Below are 16,725 nucleotides of genomic sequence, written 5' to 3' on the forward strand. Positions count from 1 at the left end.
CTCTATTACCTGTATTTCAAATATTAGAAACCGAACTCACTGTCAATAAATTGTAGTATCAATTGAATAAATCATAAAAGTGCAACGTAAAATTATTAGTCAACTCAAGAGTTTAATCAACTCAATGAGATATTCAGTTTCAAATTAAGTTGAATTAACTAAAAAAAATTGTCTGACCAGCAAAGAACAACAAATATTTTTTCAAAGTGTGTTTGAAGTGTTTAAAACGGGACTTTAAGTGAAGATAATCATATAGCGAGTAACTAATGTGACAAAAACTGTCAACAGTAATAAATACTTTAAACAGAGATGGCAACATGAGTTAGCAGCATTCCACTGCATGGAGTTGGATAGCCACTTTTTTAATTATATTTACTGTTTACTATTTAGTTTAACTTTCACAAATGTAATGTATGTTTATAGGCTAAATGAAGCTCAAATTCCCCTAGTGTAGCCTATATTTATTCTTAAAAATAAGTGCATTCACAACATGGGATGAGAGCACAAACATTTTACTGTAGTTTAACAATCCATAGAAACCTAAAGTACCTTATATCAAGTATAAGACACAATTCCATATCAAGTCAAACATAGTGTTTAAATCTTGAGCATCTCCATCTGGAAATCTCCTGTCTTGCTAATGATCCGATGCCATGGGTAAGCAGACCACACATTTTCTTTCTCGCCTAGTCCACCTTTATCTGTAGGACGGAGTCATTATAGAGTCTTCACTCAGGGACATACTTCTTGTTCTCCCAAGGAAATGGGTACTCAGGTGCCTGGTTGAAGTGACCCATGAGGAAAATGGCCACTGTGCCAATGGAGAAAAGCAGCATGGCTACCCAGAAACAAACTTTATCGATCACCTTACCAATCAACACCCAACTCTCCATCTCCTGAGCAACAAAGAGAGAAAACAGATGAGACTCCTGCATATGAATGAACGCAGGAACAAGGCGCACACACACTTACAGATCCAATGTCATTCTGCTGCTTTGTGGATTCAGCAATGAAGTTGCAGGCATCTACACATTCTTTTATCTCTGGAGCTGTTTTCGCCAGACTCTTGTAGAGGTTCGCCGTATTGCTTATATCAATTTCATCCACTAGAGGGAGACATACACATGCACAAAACAGGAAATACATCAGATGACAGATGTAAAAAAGTTGCGAACTGCGATTTGCGTCATTGAACTGCTAGTTGTGTTATGATTGTGTTACCGATTGTGCGCATGAGTCCGTGTCTCTCTCTCTGTTTGTCAAACATCATCTCACTGCGTGGCTGTTTCAGTACATATTCTTCGGCCCTCTGCATCAGTCCAAACGAACTGCGTCTCCTCTCTCTCATTTCATGCGCCCCACCTCCTGGCCCCTCCTCTTCCAGAACCGAGGCCATGCCGAGAAAACGAGGGACCACCTCGAGAAAAATCTAATGGTGGATGAGGGACGTAATGTAAAAAGAAGGAATCGTGTTAATAGACAACGTAGTTTCTATAGAATTGTAAAAGGTAATATTAAGCAAAAGGTCCACAGGCGCACATGTCTGAAAGTGTTTGACATCGTGTGTGTACTGGGACTGCGGAGGGAGAAGTTGAGGACGATGATGCAGTTGGTTACAATCAGTGTGGTCATACACATGACGAAAATCAAATATCTGAAACAGAGCAAGAAAATGGGAAATACGATGAATGAGTGAATTAGAAAGACTGAAAGTTGGATAGCTGGGAAAAACAGTATTACCTGCGACAACTTTGTTATTCCTACAACATTTAAAATGCTATTAGATTGTTAATGATAATCTTAAATCCTTAATTTTTATATTTTATTAAGCCTTGTTGTGCAAGCACTGTTGAGCTTGTGCAGAGGCAGCAGCTTTTGCCAGAGGGGAACTGGAATCCCCTGGTTGGGCCTGGGTTCCCCTGAGGTTTTTATTCTCGATGGGAGTTTTGGGTTCCTCACAACCGTTTGCATAATGTTTTGCGCTATCTGCCTGGCCGGGGGGAGGCTGCTTTCGAATTCATACTTGTATTCAATGTGTCTCATGTACAGCTGCTTTGTAACAATGAAAATTGTAAAAAGCGCTATATAAATAAAGTTGAGTTGAGATAATAATAAATTACCTTATGATAGGAAAATTAAATAAACAAGTTTTGAAACTTTGAAATCTTTCTGTTTATGCATTCTCTAAATTTACATTTGAATTGTGTTAAAAGATGTTACTGTTTTGTGTCACGTTGACCTAGAAAACATATTTAGTAGTACAAAGTAGGCTATTGTTTTATCACAAACATTTTATCTTTACATAATTATAGTCTTAATTATAACCTTGCTATAAAAAGTTAATGATTTCTTTTGTCAGCAAAAATGTAAAAAACATTCATTTGCATGTTTATGTACCGATCTATGACTGCGACACTGTGACATCTAGCGGTTGAGCTTGGTGTCGGAGTTTAAATTCAAAATATTGGAGAGACGAGTTTAGCCGAGTAAAGGGCGATTCACATGTTGCGTCTTTTCGTACTGAAGTTCGTTATTTAAAATGTAAACACGTGGCAGGGCAAATAGGGCGCAGTTGCGATGTGCATGCGGTGCGGCACTCCCGTTTTTCTAAAGTTTAATAGTTCAACTTTTCAGAATGCCATACGCATTAGAAAGCAGTGCGGCTCACGTTTTCCGCGCTCTTTTAGACGCAAAATGTGAATCGCCCCTAAGGGGTCAATCATATAGAGAGCGTTTATTGATATTAGACGTGACTCTTTTGAATTGTTATGCCACTTATGCCAGCTGCGCGCCTCGCGGTTTGGTCCGCCTTCTGCACCTCCTGTTTTTGGCAGAGCGCTCTTGTTGCATAATGTTAAAAAAAACTCTACGCAGAAAAGTGCTTCATGTTATGCGCCTTTTTTTCCATTGTCCAGTCAAATTAAAGGACAGGCGGGCATATGTGGTGACGGAACTTTACAGTTGCTTGAATCGTCCGGAGACTGCAATGGTGAAGTAGAAACTTGTGTTGAATGATGTGGGTTAACTGATCAAGGTCAGAGCAAGCGCCCTCTGCTTGTACCTTTTTAATGTTTCTGATAATATGACAGTTATCAGCATGGGCGCCGTAAAGGGGTGGAAGGTTTGGACGATTCTAAGGGCCCAGGCTGATTTAGGGCCCACAAGAGCAGCCCCCCTTTTTATTTTCCTATTTGTAGGGGGCCCAGAAATTTGGGTTTCCATAGGGCCCAGAATTTCTTGCGGCACCCCTGGTTATCCGCAACTATAGCTCTTGCACTTTAATCCTTGACTGACAGGACAGCTGTTTCGGTGGTTACCTAGAAACATAAAAAATCCACTGCGCACGGTGCACTTAACGTGTACCGGAAGTTAAGGGCAGTCCACGAACGCGTGCATTCACAGTTAAAGTTTGTTTATGTTGTCAGTTTGAAATCATCTATACAGAAATAATAATACATTTCTGTGTTTGATTTAAAGGCACTGTATGTAAATTTGGACCGCTAGATGGTGCAGTTTTACAACAACAACAACAACAACAACAAAGGAGACGCTCAATGACATTTAGTTGGATAGTGGAATGATGGGAGATGTCGTTTTCTCCATCCAGAGCTGTTGGAGATCGTACATCATGTTCACAGATGAGGTAATGAATGAATTTATTACGTTTGATAACATTGTTTTATGGAATCGTAATGAACTAGCTGCAAGAAACGTGGAATATAATGCTACGTTAGCCCGTCACTGATATTTGACTATGTCAAATGATTTGGTAGTGTAATGCTCCCCATTTCAAAAATGCCACACTGATATAAATCCTTGTTTTATTAGTTACAACCGGAAACTAAGGATAGTGCGGATATTAAGTCACTGATATGCAACAATTCCAAGGGAGACAAGGAACGAGCCTTTATTTAAATTAAGAATTTATCTAGATTTGCACAATCTTGGTAACATTTGGGATAATGCAAGTACACAACTGCATGAAATATATTACACTTTGGAAGTGGTTTTTAGATATTTCAAAATTATTACATATTGTGCCTTTTTGTTTTAAACTTTTGTATGTTTTGGTGCCGTATTGGGTTGATGTCCAAAAAAAATCCAGTTCCTTAAGAAAAAACAGTTAAGAACACACTCTGACACTCACTTGCCAATGAGAGGCACAGAAAGTGAAGTTTCTGGAATTTTCTGAGCAATCAGGAAGAGAAACACAGTCTGAGCCAACAGCACCGAAATGGACACGGTCAGCTTCTGCCCTCCGGCTAAAACAAAGATAGAAAGATAGACGGAGAGAGACACAAAGACGTTATGTACATAGAACGACAGAATGCAATAAATAAATAATATAAAAACAAAGCAGAGGTGTAACAATACTTGAAGAAAAACTTCAGTAATACATGCACAAAGACCTTGAGCAGGGAGAAAGTAGGCCAGAACCACAAGAGAGGAGATAAGAGAGCAGGGCAAAATGATGTTGATGATGTAGAAGAGTGGTTTCCTCTGAATGATGAGATTATAATACACTTCCTGGTACTCTAGATCATCTGGAGAATAGCGTGGGTTTGTCAGTTTACGGGCAGGGCGATGCTTGATTGCCCACTCCCCATTCTCTGTGGAGACCAAATGATTGTTACCATGTATCTGATGAGTAACTTCTTCAGTGTGAATTTACCAAATCATTATGAAGCATTGAATGTGTTTCAGTCTGTTACTGACTCCCTCTGTTCGGACTGTGATGCAGTCATATATTGTCTACAGTTCTGCCATGTCATTATTATCGAATGCTAACGTTGTTCCCAACCTATATTACTTTTCGTTGAGTAAAGATTCTTAAGAACAAAATGTAGTAGGTAATAGCAGAATTTATTCATTTGAAATCAGCGATTAATCTTCACTACTTTAGCCTGCCGTGTGAAGAATAAATAGTGAAGCATGTGTCACCTGTGAAGGCCTCAGGGTCAATGTCCACCCACTCAATAGGCTTCCCTGTTTCTCCATCTTCTGCCAACATTATAAAAATTTCATTGGCACTGTATGTCTGAGACCTACAGATGTACAAACCAATACGTTTTTGTCATTTATAAATAAGCACTAAATGACATTACCAAAAATAACGTTAAAACACAACTCTTTGCCAACCTGAATACTAAGGTGCAGTTTTGCCAGTCAAAAGGGAAGTAGGTGATCTCAATAGCACAGGTACTGCGGTAGATGGCAGGGGGAAGCCAGTACATAGAGCCATCATTCGAAATCAGCACATTAGCATAGTATGCCACATCAAACTTGCCGTCAATGCTGTAAAGACAGTGGGAAAAAATGTGTTTAAACGTCTTTTGAAGCAACAGCAAGCAGGTAATAGCAAAACTGTTACTCACTTATTTTCTAATACTATATCTGGCAGCCAGACAGTGTTGTATGGCACACGGATCAGGTCAATACCATGATACTCCGATGTATTCCAAGCAAGTCGATAATCTGACCATTGCTGATTATGTATCAGATACGTGAAGGATAGAATAAAGGAGAAGCAGAGAAAAAGTGAAGGAGATTGAAGAGAAAAAGCTGTAAACTATACACAAAGTCCGATACATTTAAGGATAACAGGTGGTTCATTATCTAGAAATGACAGAATTAAAAATTATTTATAAAGGTATATTCAAAAAATAGTAAAGCAACTTAGATTATAATGGAGAGATAGAATGAGACAGAAAATTACTCGGAAAAGAATGGCGATATGATGCAGGGAAAGAGAAATAGCTAAAGGACATTTCCGATTTGAATACCTAAATATTTTCAGACTTCTTAATGATTTTATTTAAAGAGTTTTACGCAGGTAACTCGGAGCATCACATGTCTTAAGCAACATAGGAGGTTGCATTACAATAGATTGCATGCATACTTACAATCTCAATCCAGACATTTGTAGTAAGAGTTTCCTCTTTCTCATTCTGTTTAGGGAGAAAACATTTCCCAAAATGTAAATGGTCTTTAACTATCCCTTGAACATCATACTTATTAAATAAATCACAGACTATTTTTATATGAATTGCCATAAATCTTCACCGCACCTAAGTCAATAAGTAATGACATAATAATGTTACAAAACGTTTTGTTACTAATTTATGTTTCCATGTACGGGTGTTTACACCAACAGAGTCTGAAATGGATTAATAATAATGTAAATTCTATATAAATGTGCAGAAAGATAAAATTAGTTACCAAAGAAATAAGATTGGTCAGGGTGAGCTTGACTTGAACCTTCACTTTTTCTTCTGGGTTTCTTGCTGGTCGAATATTTTTATTGTAGTTTTTAAACTTATCTGCAAGTAGCTTCGACTCCTCATTTCCATTGACTGCAAAGACAGAAGATTGAAGATTGTTTTTGATCCCTACTTTGATTACTTTGTCTAAAATATAAATGTTGAAATATGTGAAACGTGTTGCAAAAGTCAACAGAACACTAATGTTGTGTGTTACGTGTATAGTGCTCTGTTACTATTTTACTGTACAGTTTCTTAATTTTGTAAAACATGTTTAATAATTCCTGCAGCAGTTCAAAACTTTACCTTCATATATTTTCTCTTGTTAATACACTGTACAGATTACATTGCAGGTTACAAAGAATGTGAATTGTGATATGTCACTTAATCACAAAGACATCTCAGCTATTCAAAACTATACTGACTAAGCACTATGAAGCTCATTCACAGTAATATATATACATATATATATATATATATATATATATATATATATATATAGAGAGAGAGAGAGAGAGAGAGAGAGAGTGTGTGTGGTATAAAACTTATAGTAACCATGGTTTTACAACAGTTTCCGTAGCATAACAAATGATTTGTGCTAAAACTATACCACAAAATTTACATTGAAGTAAATCACAGTAAGCATAATTTCACCATATTTATCGTAAAACTATGGTAATACAAATTTTAATCAATCTGCCAGAAAAAAAACTTTTACCATAATAAAAACAGTAATGGTTCATTTTCTTATAGCAAGTGCAGAATCAAGTGTGTCACAGTCAGTAAGACTACTCCACATTTATTGGTAAGACTCAAAAATTGGATGTACACAAGAACACATACCTTGTAATAAAGTGCAGGCGACAAGCGCAAATGCCACTATACACGTCCTGCCAAATTGAGCCGCCATCACCTTGGTCGGCAATATGTCACCGATGACTGTCTTAAAAGTTGCTAACAAAGAGATAGACACGTTATTTTGGACAAGTCAGTGTGGAGCTGTCTCTCTCTGGCTCGCTCCTATACAGCTGTCACTGCACGAGGCTCGAGTTACAGCGCTGCTCTTAAAGTCACATTCAATATCCTTCACCAATATCGTTAAATGCCTCTAATATGTGACAATAATGCAGATTGTGAGGGACAGTTCTCTACTTTTTCTGTTATTGACCTCGGTACTATAAATAGCGCCATAACATGGTGGCAGGAGACTCCAGTTCAAATCTTTCCCCTCACTGCTTAACTGGTTTGAGAATATATCGACAGCAATGCTTTCATAGGAGTATCATAATATGTTAATAAAGCTGAACATAACTGGTTTCGATAGTGTTGTTCTCCTTTAAGGGATGGTGTTTCAGTCTAAGGAAATGCTAAGCAATGTTAACAGGTGTAGGGGCCGGCTGAGGGGCCGCAGTGTTGCTTTATCCCCTGCACAAGGGTATAAATAACCAGTGTGTGTCTGGACAGTATGCCCTGCTATGTACTACCCCTGGAACAAGGTACATGCAAGAGATGTGGATGGTTGTGTGTAATGTGTGCCATTAAAAAAAGCAAAACTTGAAAAAACACTTTTTTGGGACGTCCTCATTTGTAAAAAACAAACAAACTATTAAACGTTTTCAGCAAAGAATCAACGAATCAATAACTGTTAATAAGTTTTAATGTAATTTAATACAATTAATGTACTTTAAAACAATAATGTCAATATAAATTAAATGTAAAATAAACTGCTATATTCTAACCAAACACAGACTGGAAGTTAACTTCAGCCCAACGTGCGTCCGATGAAACCGTCTATAGAATATGTTTGTTTTTATTCTGAAGATGCTAGGGTTAAGGTACATTAAGAGTTGTGTAGTATCAGTCTCACATAGCCAGACCTTCTTACTAAAGGTCTGTGAACTTTGACCGCATTCATCGGCCAAGGCCCTACCAAGAGGCCATATGACTGACAGGAAAAGCCACCAATCACGTTTCGTTTTGTGCAGTGTCATATTTATAAGACTGGAAATGTCCCCGCTTTAACAGACTGGTGTACATTCACGAAGATGTCAAAAGTTTAAGAATATTAAGAAATAATTAAGTGGATCGTGATGAATTCTTATTGCAACCGATGTAAACATGACTGCTTACTTCAATAAGACGGCTTCGTTTTGTTTCCAGGCGGACGTTTAAAGAACGGGACACGCACCTCCCCCAGAAATCCTGGAAAATTCAACCAATCAGATGATGACTTGTGCTGAAGTGTTTCCAAGAAAGTGTTTCCAAAGACAAGTATATAGTTTTTATAACTGTGTATACAGTAAAATAATTTTATGGAATATCTCTGTTTAGTAAACGAGTGAGCGCGTGTATGTTTGTGTGTAAGAAAAAGAGAGAGAAAGAGAATTTGACAGAAATAACAAAATATTAGGTACAATTTTATTGTACCAAGCAGGTTCATACCAGTGTGTTATGGGGGCTGCCAGAGTAGTGAGATCATGTTCAAAATGGTCTGATGTGTCTGCAGATAGATTCAAAGTAGGGAAGGAAGGAGTTGGGAACCGGCAAACATTTAAAATAAAGTTTTAATATAAATAATAACAGCCGGCGGCCCCTCACGGCCGACCGCCGGTGAACAAAACATCACAAAACATACATACAACCATAAAACATGTTTGGGCCCGGTCCTCTCTCTTCGACGGTCCGGTCGCTCGTTCTCTTATGTTCCGATCTGCTACGTGGTTCGAGACCGGTGCGCGCATAGCTGCCGCTCATTAACAATTACACACTGGTCTCGAACCACGGTCTCGCCCCTGCCTACTCCACTACAGTGTCGCATTATATTTTTTTATCAGATCTAACAAACACTATAATAGCTAATACTAGACCTTTTAAAAGCATGGATAAACATCAGAAAAAAAACACTTTCACAGTCAATAAAAGCTTTTGTCAAAGTCTCTTTTGGCTGTAAAAAATAATCTGAACATTACTTGGGAAAGTACCCAGGGATTAGTATAAGCAACACAACTATAACTGTTTAAATATTTTCACAAGTACATAAATATCACACAAGTTTTTTTTGTGCTCAGTAACTGTTTTTTGTGATTACATTCTGTTTCAGTCATAACCATGGAATGATTGTCAATCCAGGGCTCAGCCACTTGGTTTATGGTACATGGGCTTAAGTGTCACTGCATTGCAAAGCATGTTGACTGGAGCGAGAATACCGGACTTTGTGTTCTATTAATATAACCTGAAATCAAACCATGTTTCATGGGGGTAACCAGCCACTGCATATCAGAAGAAACATCAAATGCCAAATTGAGAGCGTTTGAAATGTGTGTTAAAAGTTTATGGATATCTATTTCTTTTCTTAACTGTTTTTTATTCATTGTATTTCTGTCCCATCGAGCTGTTGGGTTCCAATCACTCATATTAGCACTTCCGGTTGGGTTTTACAGTCAATGCATGCAGAGTAAACAATATTATAATAAAATCCCACTAAACAGACAAGTAGACTGACCCATGATTTATTATACAGAAACATGGTCTTCTTCATAAATGGTGGGGTGGCCAAAAATTACAAGCAATTCCAAACAAAGTTCAAGAGGATCATGTACATTCATACTAGAAAGAATCAGCTGTGTTTCTCCCTGTCTTCCAGTAGAGGGAGTGTCGAGCAGTGTCTAATACACAATACTGTATGGACAAAAGAAGTGCCATCTCCCCCCCCCTCTAATGAACAGGTTTGACCACTTAAGTCATTTCCATGATCGCAAATCCTAATGCAATATGTATGTATAGCGACAGTTTGGGCAGTGCCCTTATCGTTTTCAACATGACAATGCCTCTGTGTGCACAAAGCAAGGTTTAAAAAGAAATGTGTCCTTCAGTCTGTTGTGGAACAACTGGACTGATCTGCATAAAGCCCAGACCTGAACCCAGCTGAACACCTTTGACGTGGCTTGCATGCTTTGAGGCAAACACTCGTCAACACCCAAACCCTGCGACCTAAAGTGCTTAAGTATTTTCTGGTAGTATCTGTACTTTACTTGAGTCTCTATATTTCTGAAGACTTTTACTTTTACTCCGTTACATTTCCTGAACAAAATGTATACTTTTACTCCCCTAAGCATGTTCGTTACTACAAAATAAAAGCATAGAAACAGAACTGAAATAGACAAGTCTGCGATCCGGTCACCATGACAATGCTGAACTAATCATTGATTAAAGCTCAATGTGCAAATGTAAATTTCAACACAAGGTTTTAATGTCCTGCTGCTATTAAAGATAAACAGCATTTTTTTCAGTTGCAATGAGGAATGAAATGACTGCGTTGTTACTGTGAGGGAAATGCAAGGAAAGAAAGAGGTAAGGGCCAGACAGATTTGTTCTGATTTTGTTCCAAGTTGTTCTCTTAGAGCGATAATATTGGGGTGGGAGGGAAATATACATCTATAAATGGATAAGTTGTAAATATGTGGTTTTTGAACTTGTACTTTGAAAGTTTAGCAAGTTGGCAACATGTTTTTTCGAGATAAAACACTGAGCTTGAGAAAGAGCTTTTTCAATGTGGTAAATTTCTATATAAGCACCATTTTTTTATCATAATGCTAAAAATATAAACATTTTACTTTACATACTAAAGTAAATTTAATATAAAAAGTGCTTTTGATACTTAAGTGCAATATGTATCTGTTACTTTAAGACTTTTACTCAAGTCATATTCTAAAAGTTTACTTTCACTTCTACCAAAGTAATTTTCTGGCAAGACATTTGTACTTTTAGATAAGAATTGCTTTTAGGTACTTAATACATCCCTGCAGAAAATCATCAATATATATTAGATGGATGATATTCTATGATTTTGCTAATGAAATGTATTGAACTGTCCAATTAAAATGTATTGATATACAAAGGGAACATAAAGACACAATGCACAATTGCAATACACAATAGTTTTTGTCTTTATAAAAAAAATGTGCGTGTGTGTCAATTGCCTTATGATCCATTGGTTTATAGCCAAAACACTAGTTCCTCAACAAACTATTTGATTTTGGTTAAGTAAGAGTAAAATTCTGCATTAAGTACAGATCTTCCTAGTCCCAAAAATAGAAATTGATTCTTACTATATCACCTTTAGGGATCAAATTCAATCACCCAGATAGTGTTGTTATTGATTAAGATGCCCTTGATCACTGACTGATTTCTTTCATGTAAACAAATTAAAATCTATAAATCAGCCGTTGGGTCTAAATATGGTACCACAAACACAAACTGCTAATGCCTACATACATACATATTCTGCCAAACTGGGACAGGGAAATTGTCAGCCGTTAACCTAGAGGGGTGTGGTATTATGAGGGCATGACAGCTTTCATAAGTACTCACTGACATTTCAGGTCAAATTGATGTGTCTGTGTTGAACATTGGTCTTCAAAGCTTCATAAAATCTGAATTCATAAACATAATAGTCTCTTTTATGAGTCTGTCAGCTGCACTAAAATCCAGAGGACGTAAAGAAATTCCACGTCAGTTGCCAGACCAGAACATTTGAATTCACAATTTGAATATGACGCATTTGAATGGCAGATTTGAATGAGACATTTGCATTGTTTTAAATACTTTTCTTTTTCTATGGTGGTATTTATGACATGTGATGGATGTACACGTGTGTATATCTGTGTAAAGGTTACTATAGGTTGCGTAATGCATTCCTAATAAGGAGTGATTTGTTTTGCTTGACTTATCTATGAACCCACAGATTGAGCAACATCACTGGAGCCTGTACATTACAGAAAGAGCAGGAGAGGAAATAAGAAAGAGAACACAAACAGCAAAAAGCAGTAGACCACATAAAGGCAAATATTCAACACAGCATAAAAGGAGGCGGATGGACATTGTTAAACAGATACAAAGAACTGTAACAGAGCAGGAAGTTACATGTTGAGACTGAAAGGGGTGAACAGGGATTCGCCTGCCAGTTTCAGGTGGGGTGAAGAACGAAACACCTTCGAAAAATTGACTTGGACTCTATGTAAAAGACGTAGAGTTCTGACCACATTGGTGGAGGATAATGTCTGTTGAGGAGAGAGAGTGGGAGCGTGTTCACTGAGAAGGTAAAACGCTACCTGAGGAGACGTAGCAGAAGGAGGATATAGAGGTTCAATTATGGGAGTCAAATGCAGGGCTTGTGTGGCCATCGTACTCATCCTCTTTTTGCTTGGCTCCCTGTGGCTCTGTAAGTTTGACTTCATTTATATGTTTCTTTATAACATTGAATGTCACATATCTCTTGCATGAGTCAGAATCTGCCACACATAGCTACTTTAATGCTTTAAATTTTTTTGGAGGAGTGTATGTCCACGTCGATACATTTAAAAGTGAGGTTATGACGTGTTTTTTAAATATTTGATTGAAGAACTTTGCAATTGCCTTTGAAGTTTATTTAATGTTGTTCACTTCATTACTCTTTATCATAACTGTGCCATGGCTGGGAAGGAGAGTAAACAGTACTCATCAATCATTTATTTTTTGTATTATTCCTTATGTTTCATAATTTGTCAAATCAATTTGATTATCTATATCAAACATAAAATTTTAAATTATTATTAAATATTCTGGGGTGTTATGATTGGATTTTTTCTCTATTGAGAGATATTATAGTAGAACTTCTCTTCTAAATGTACCTGGAACTTTAGTCAACAGTCAATACTTGTGTTTGTTAGACTGTTTGATCTCATTTGATGTTTTTTTTCTGTGCTTATCATTCATCTCATGATTATATGGGCATTTCGGTCTAAACAGACTGCAACCATTGTTCTCATTGTTCTGCCTCTCTGAGTTCATACTGAGGTTTATTGTGTGGCTGTGATTTCAAAATATAAGTCGTACTCAGGTGTTGATCACTGAGAAATACATAGATTTTAAACAAAAATCTTTTAAGATTTTTGCCTTTTTTATAAAATCCAGTTTTGGCAAGACCTGTTACAAGTTATTGACTTAACTAATAAACTATAATAATGTATATATATATATATAATACTGTTTATAATCATATTTCTCAAACATCTCAATATAAATTACAGTGTAAAGTAAAAGAAAATAGAGCTCCAAAAATCAAGTAAAAATAAAACAGACTAATTGTTGTGTTGTGAAGATAAATGAATGGAACCTAAGAAAATCTGTTTTAACATAATGATGAAACAGTCATCATTATTATTATTTTTGTTTAATTGTAAGTGGTTAATAATATAAAACATCAGAGATATAACCACTACAGTATGGCTGAGTCTTTTTAAACTCTAAAGGTTTAAATTGTTTAAATCTGCAGTCTGTAACATCTCACTCTTTGTCGCCATCTCTGCCTGAAACATACAATTGCAGGTTACTTTACAAATCTTTCAACCTGTTTCGAAAACTAAACTTTTCTGGGAAATCAACTGCTCAATTTACTATAAATAACTGATAAACACTTTTTTTACATGCTCGCTCAATAACTGATTTTGCTTATTTTTAACCAAACAAGTTTTTAACATTTATGCACTTTTACATTTGCACTTGTAACAATGCTCTATCAACGGAGCTATAGAAACACAGGAACATATGTGTATGCTTTTCTTTTTCACATGATTGTTATATTTATATTTCTGTCTGCTCTTCATTACAGATGGAAGTCTGGAACAAGAGTGGAATACATGTTATAGAATTAATACTTCAAACAAAAAGGTGAGCGTGGTCAAACAATAAAATCTGAGTAGTGTTTCACTCTCACTTTCACTGTAGTTTCACTTACTATCTCTGTCTTCCTCTCAGGTTCTGTCTTTGAATATTAGTAATAGCTCAGATGAGGGTGATGCTCCAATGATACTTTGTCCTGGTCAGAGGTTTCAAGTTGCTGATTTGCTGGCTCATCTTCAGGCGGCACCAGTCTCAGGCAATGATGTGCTGCTAAAGCCGTATCTGGCCAGCTGGGATGAACTGATCAAGTAAGTTAGCAGCCAGAATTACAGGTGTGGTCATATTTTACACGTTTCGGCTATTTGCCTTCGCCATACACTGTCCATACAAGTCCCTTTCAATCATATAGTCAATGCATGATTATTTTTAGGTGAACGTGATTGTAAAATTATGACCACACCTGTAATACATACAGTACAAATGTCATACAGCATACAAAAATTAACCTTTTTTTCCCTTAAGGTTTATGGAAGCTTTGGGACCAATGGTGGGCTTAATATCTCAAGAAATCGAGTCAAAGACTTCCATTATCCGTAATCTAGCCCAAAAAGCAACAGTCTCAGGTGACACATTTGGTTACACTACGATTCGGTCTATGATTGAGTGGGAGCTTGAGATCGGTTTGGTGGACTTTCAGAAATATACGGAATCAGGCTGTCGGACTCTGTTGCGTTTGCATCGTGCTCTTCTGTGGCTTCAAAGCTTCCTGCGGGAGCTGGCAAAGGGTAGTGCGGAAGGAGAGCGCATGCGAAGGCCTGCCGACCTCTGCAGAGAGACTTACCAGCGTACATTGGCCCAATATCATACCTGGTGGGTGAGAAAAGCTGCGGAGATGGCCTTTATCGCTATACCTGAGAGACCTTACTTCTACCAGTTGGTGTGTGTGGACACGCAGGCGGAAGCAGCTGTGGTGCTGGAGAGGATGGTGAGAGAGATAGGAGAACTGTACGAGAGGACTGAAGTAGCTCTCGGGGAACACAAAATGCTAAACCTACCCTGAGGGAGAGAGGGATGATGAAAGAAATATTAGGACCAAACTGGCCATTGATAAACACCAATGGTCCATCAGCGGGACCATGCCGGGCACATAAACATTACATCAGTGGGAAAGAAACTACAGTATACAGGTTTTGAACCTATATGAGACATCACTGAAGACAGTTTCTGGATAAACTACAGTTCAACCTTGAGCAATATCAGTTCTTTCGGTATTACTGATGTGCTCAAAGATTATTTTACTCAAGAATTATTAAGACCAGATGTTTGGGAATGGAATAGACAGATCTCTAAGCAAAAGAGGTAGACTGCTGTTTTGTTTCTAAAAACATTTAACTTACACTTTACATACTGAAAGATAAAATATGTTATTGCCAATACTTGAGCAGTAAAATTCCTGGATTGATAAAGACCTCTTTGTCTAGAGAAGCGTAAGGTACTGCTCGATTTACTTCATATTGAATGAAATCTCATGTACTTAAGGAACATACAAACCTGTAAAAGTTATTTTCAAAGCACAGAACCTCTAACCAAAGAAGTGAAATGACCTTGTCTTGCAACTATTAAACATACTTTGCTTAGTGGATGTCAGTTGTTTTCTGGAAAGCCATGTGCACATATTTTGTTCTAATGACCAATCAAAGATCAAAACAATATTAACACACATTCTATTAACAGTACGGCTGTTTTTCCAAAATAGATAAGCAAAGGATGCAGAAAGCCTAAAAAACTAAAATCCAAATAATTTTGAATATACACTGGTTAAAAAATCTGGTTGTGATTTTACGTGAGACAATTTGTACTCATGAAATTTAGTACATTTTTAAAGTTGTAAAATCAATAAAATATACTGTTTAAATTGAGTAAATGTAAGTAAGTAAATCTGAGTAACTCAAGTATTGCTATTAGAATTCATGGAAAATATTAAGTGTATATTGAAAACATTATTTGTTAATTAAATTCCGATTTCATTAAATAATATATGTACAGTAGAGATTTTTAATAAAAAAAGGTACGAACTAAAAAATAGATACAGCAATGCAGACATCGCAAAAATGAGAGTATGTGACTCTGTTCATCGTTGATCATGTACATAAACATATTTATTATGATATGGATATAAGTTTTATGGCTTGCCGCTCAACAACCTCCCTTAAACCCAATCCTGTAAAACGCACCCAAAGAACAAACAATGAACAAAGAACAAATATGGCAGCTCGTCATCCATGACCTCATGCATATGTTTATGAAATGTTCAAATTTTGCTAAACATTAAATGTCTTTTAAGTGCCCAATGATAAGGTGTTCTTTAAATTCAATATAAGTGACTGTACATTCATGATGTTTTTTTATAAATACAGTTGATCCTTTAAAAGGTTTTCCTCACAAGACATTTATATATTTACACTTAAAGCAACTCTTACACGAACCCGCTGGCATTATTGAATACAAAACTCTATTTGGCTTGTTTAATAAGCCTTTCGGTTTATTAACCTGTTTTATAGCCTATATTTGTGCAAAACAAAGTAACACATACTCCAAAACCTCATTGAAACGTTTCATATTGAAAGACTACTGTATTTGTTATGCACTAAAGGTTTTCTAGCTTTATATTTTGTGAAATTTTAAGCTGGTTACCACTGTAAATAAACTTAAATGTACAATTTGATGGAGAATTAAAAGAATAAAAAATTATCTTCAATAATTTCATTAGTGATACTTTATCTTTTTAGTGAACAAATTGATCTTG

General features: G+C 36.7%; 2 protein-coding genes across 2 annotated transcripts; one reads left to right on the forward strand and one right to left on the reverse strand.

Annotated features, from left to right (window-relative positions):
- Nucleotides 1–446: 446 nt before the first annotated feature.
- chrne (cholinergic receptor, nicotinic, epsilon) lies at nt 447–7,264 on the reverse strand. The gene is made up of 12 exons (XM_056746792.1): nt 7,104–7,264; nt 6,220–6,353; nt 5,904–5,948; nt 5,376–5,485; nt 5,140–5,295; nt 4,942–5,045; nt 4,410–4,610; nt 4,148–4,262; nt 1,540–1,654; nt 1,222–1,429; nt 973–1,106; nt 447–896 (listed from the first exon to the last, which is right to left on the reverse strand). The coding sequence occupies exons 1-12, from the start codon at nt 7,168–7,170 to the stop codon at nt 729–731; spliced, it is 1,557 nt and encodes a 518-aa protein (XP_056602770.1). The 5' UTR covers nt 7,171–7,264; the 3' UTR covers nt 447–728.
- Nucleotides 7,265–10,488: 3,224 nt separating this feature from the next.
- Nucleotides 10,489–15,561, forward strand: gltpd2b (glycolipid transfer protein domain containing 2b). The gene is made up of 5 exons (XM_056746793.1): nt 10,489–10,610; nt 12,004–12,480; nt 13,909–13,967; nt 14,055–14,227; nt 14,442–15,561. Exons 2-5 carry the CDS (start codon nt 12,411–12,413, stop codon nt 14,977–14,979), a joined length of 840 nt encoding a protein of 279 aa, XP_056602771.1. The 5' UTR covers nt 10,489–10,610; nt 12,004–12,410; the 3' UTR covers nt 14,980–15,561.
- The last annotated feature ends 1,164 nt before the right edge of the window (nt 15,562–16,725 follow it).

Source organism: Triplophysa dalaica, chromosome 4 (genome assembly GCF_015846415.1).
Source record: "Triplophysa dalaica isolate WHDGS20190420 chromosome 4, ASM1584641v1, whole genome shotgun sequence".
Taxonomy (NCBI): Eukaryota; Metazoa; Chordata; class Actinopteri; order Cypriniformes; family Nemacheilidae; genus Triplophysa; species Triplophysa dalaica.

What these genes read in the sequence shown, in the direction of transcription:
- chrne (XM_056746792.1), bottom strand. Translation starts at nt 7,170, where the DNA reads ATGGCGGCTCAATTTGGCAGGACGTGTATAGTGGCATTTGCGCTTGTC. An exon ending in CAAATGTCTGGATTGAGATT is followed by an intron (nt 5,486 to 5,903) that starts GTAAGTATGCAT and finishes ATACATAATCAG; the next exon opens with CAATGGTCAGATTATCGACT. An exon ending in GATATAGTATTAGAAAATAA is followed by an intron (nt 5,296 to 5,375) that starts GTGAGTAACAGT and finishes CTGTCTTTACAG; the next exon opens with CATTGACGGCAAGTTTGATG.
- gltpd2b (XM_056746793.1), top strand. Translation starts at nt 12,411, where the DNA reads ATGGGAGTCAAATGCAGGGCTTGTGTGGCCATCGTACTCATCCTCTTT. An exon ending in GCTTGGCTCCCTGTGGCTCT is followed by an intron (nt 12,481 to 13,908) that starts GTAAGTTTGACT and finishes TCTTCATTACAG; the next exon opens with ATGGAAGTCTGGAACAAGAG. An exon ending in AGCTGGGATGAACTGATCAA is followed by an intron (nt 14,228 to 14,441) that starts GTAAGTTAGCAG and finishes TTTTCCCTTAAG; the next exon opens with GTTTATGGAAGCTTTGGGAC.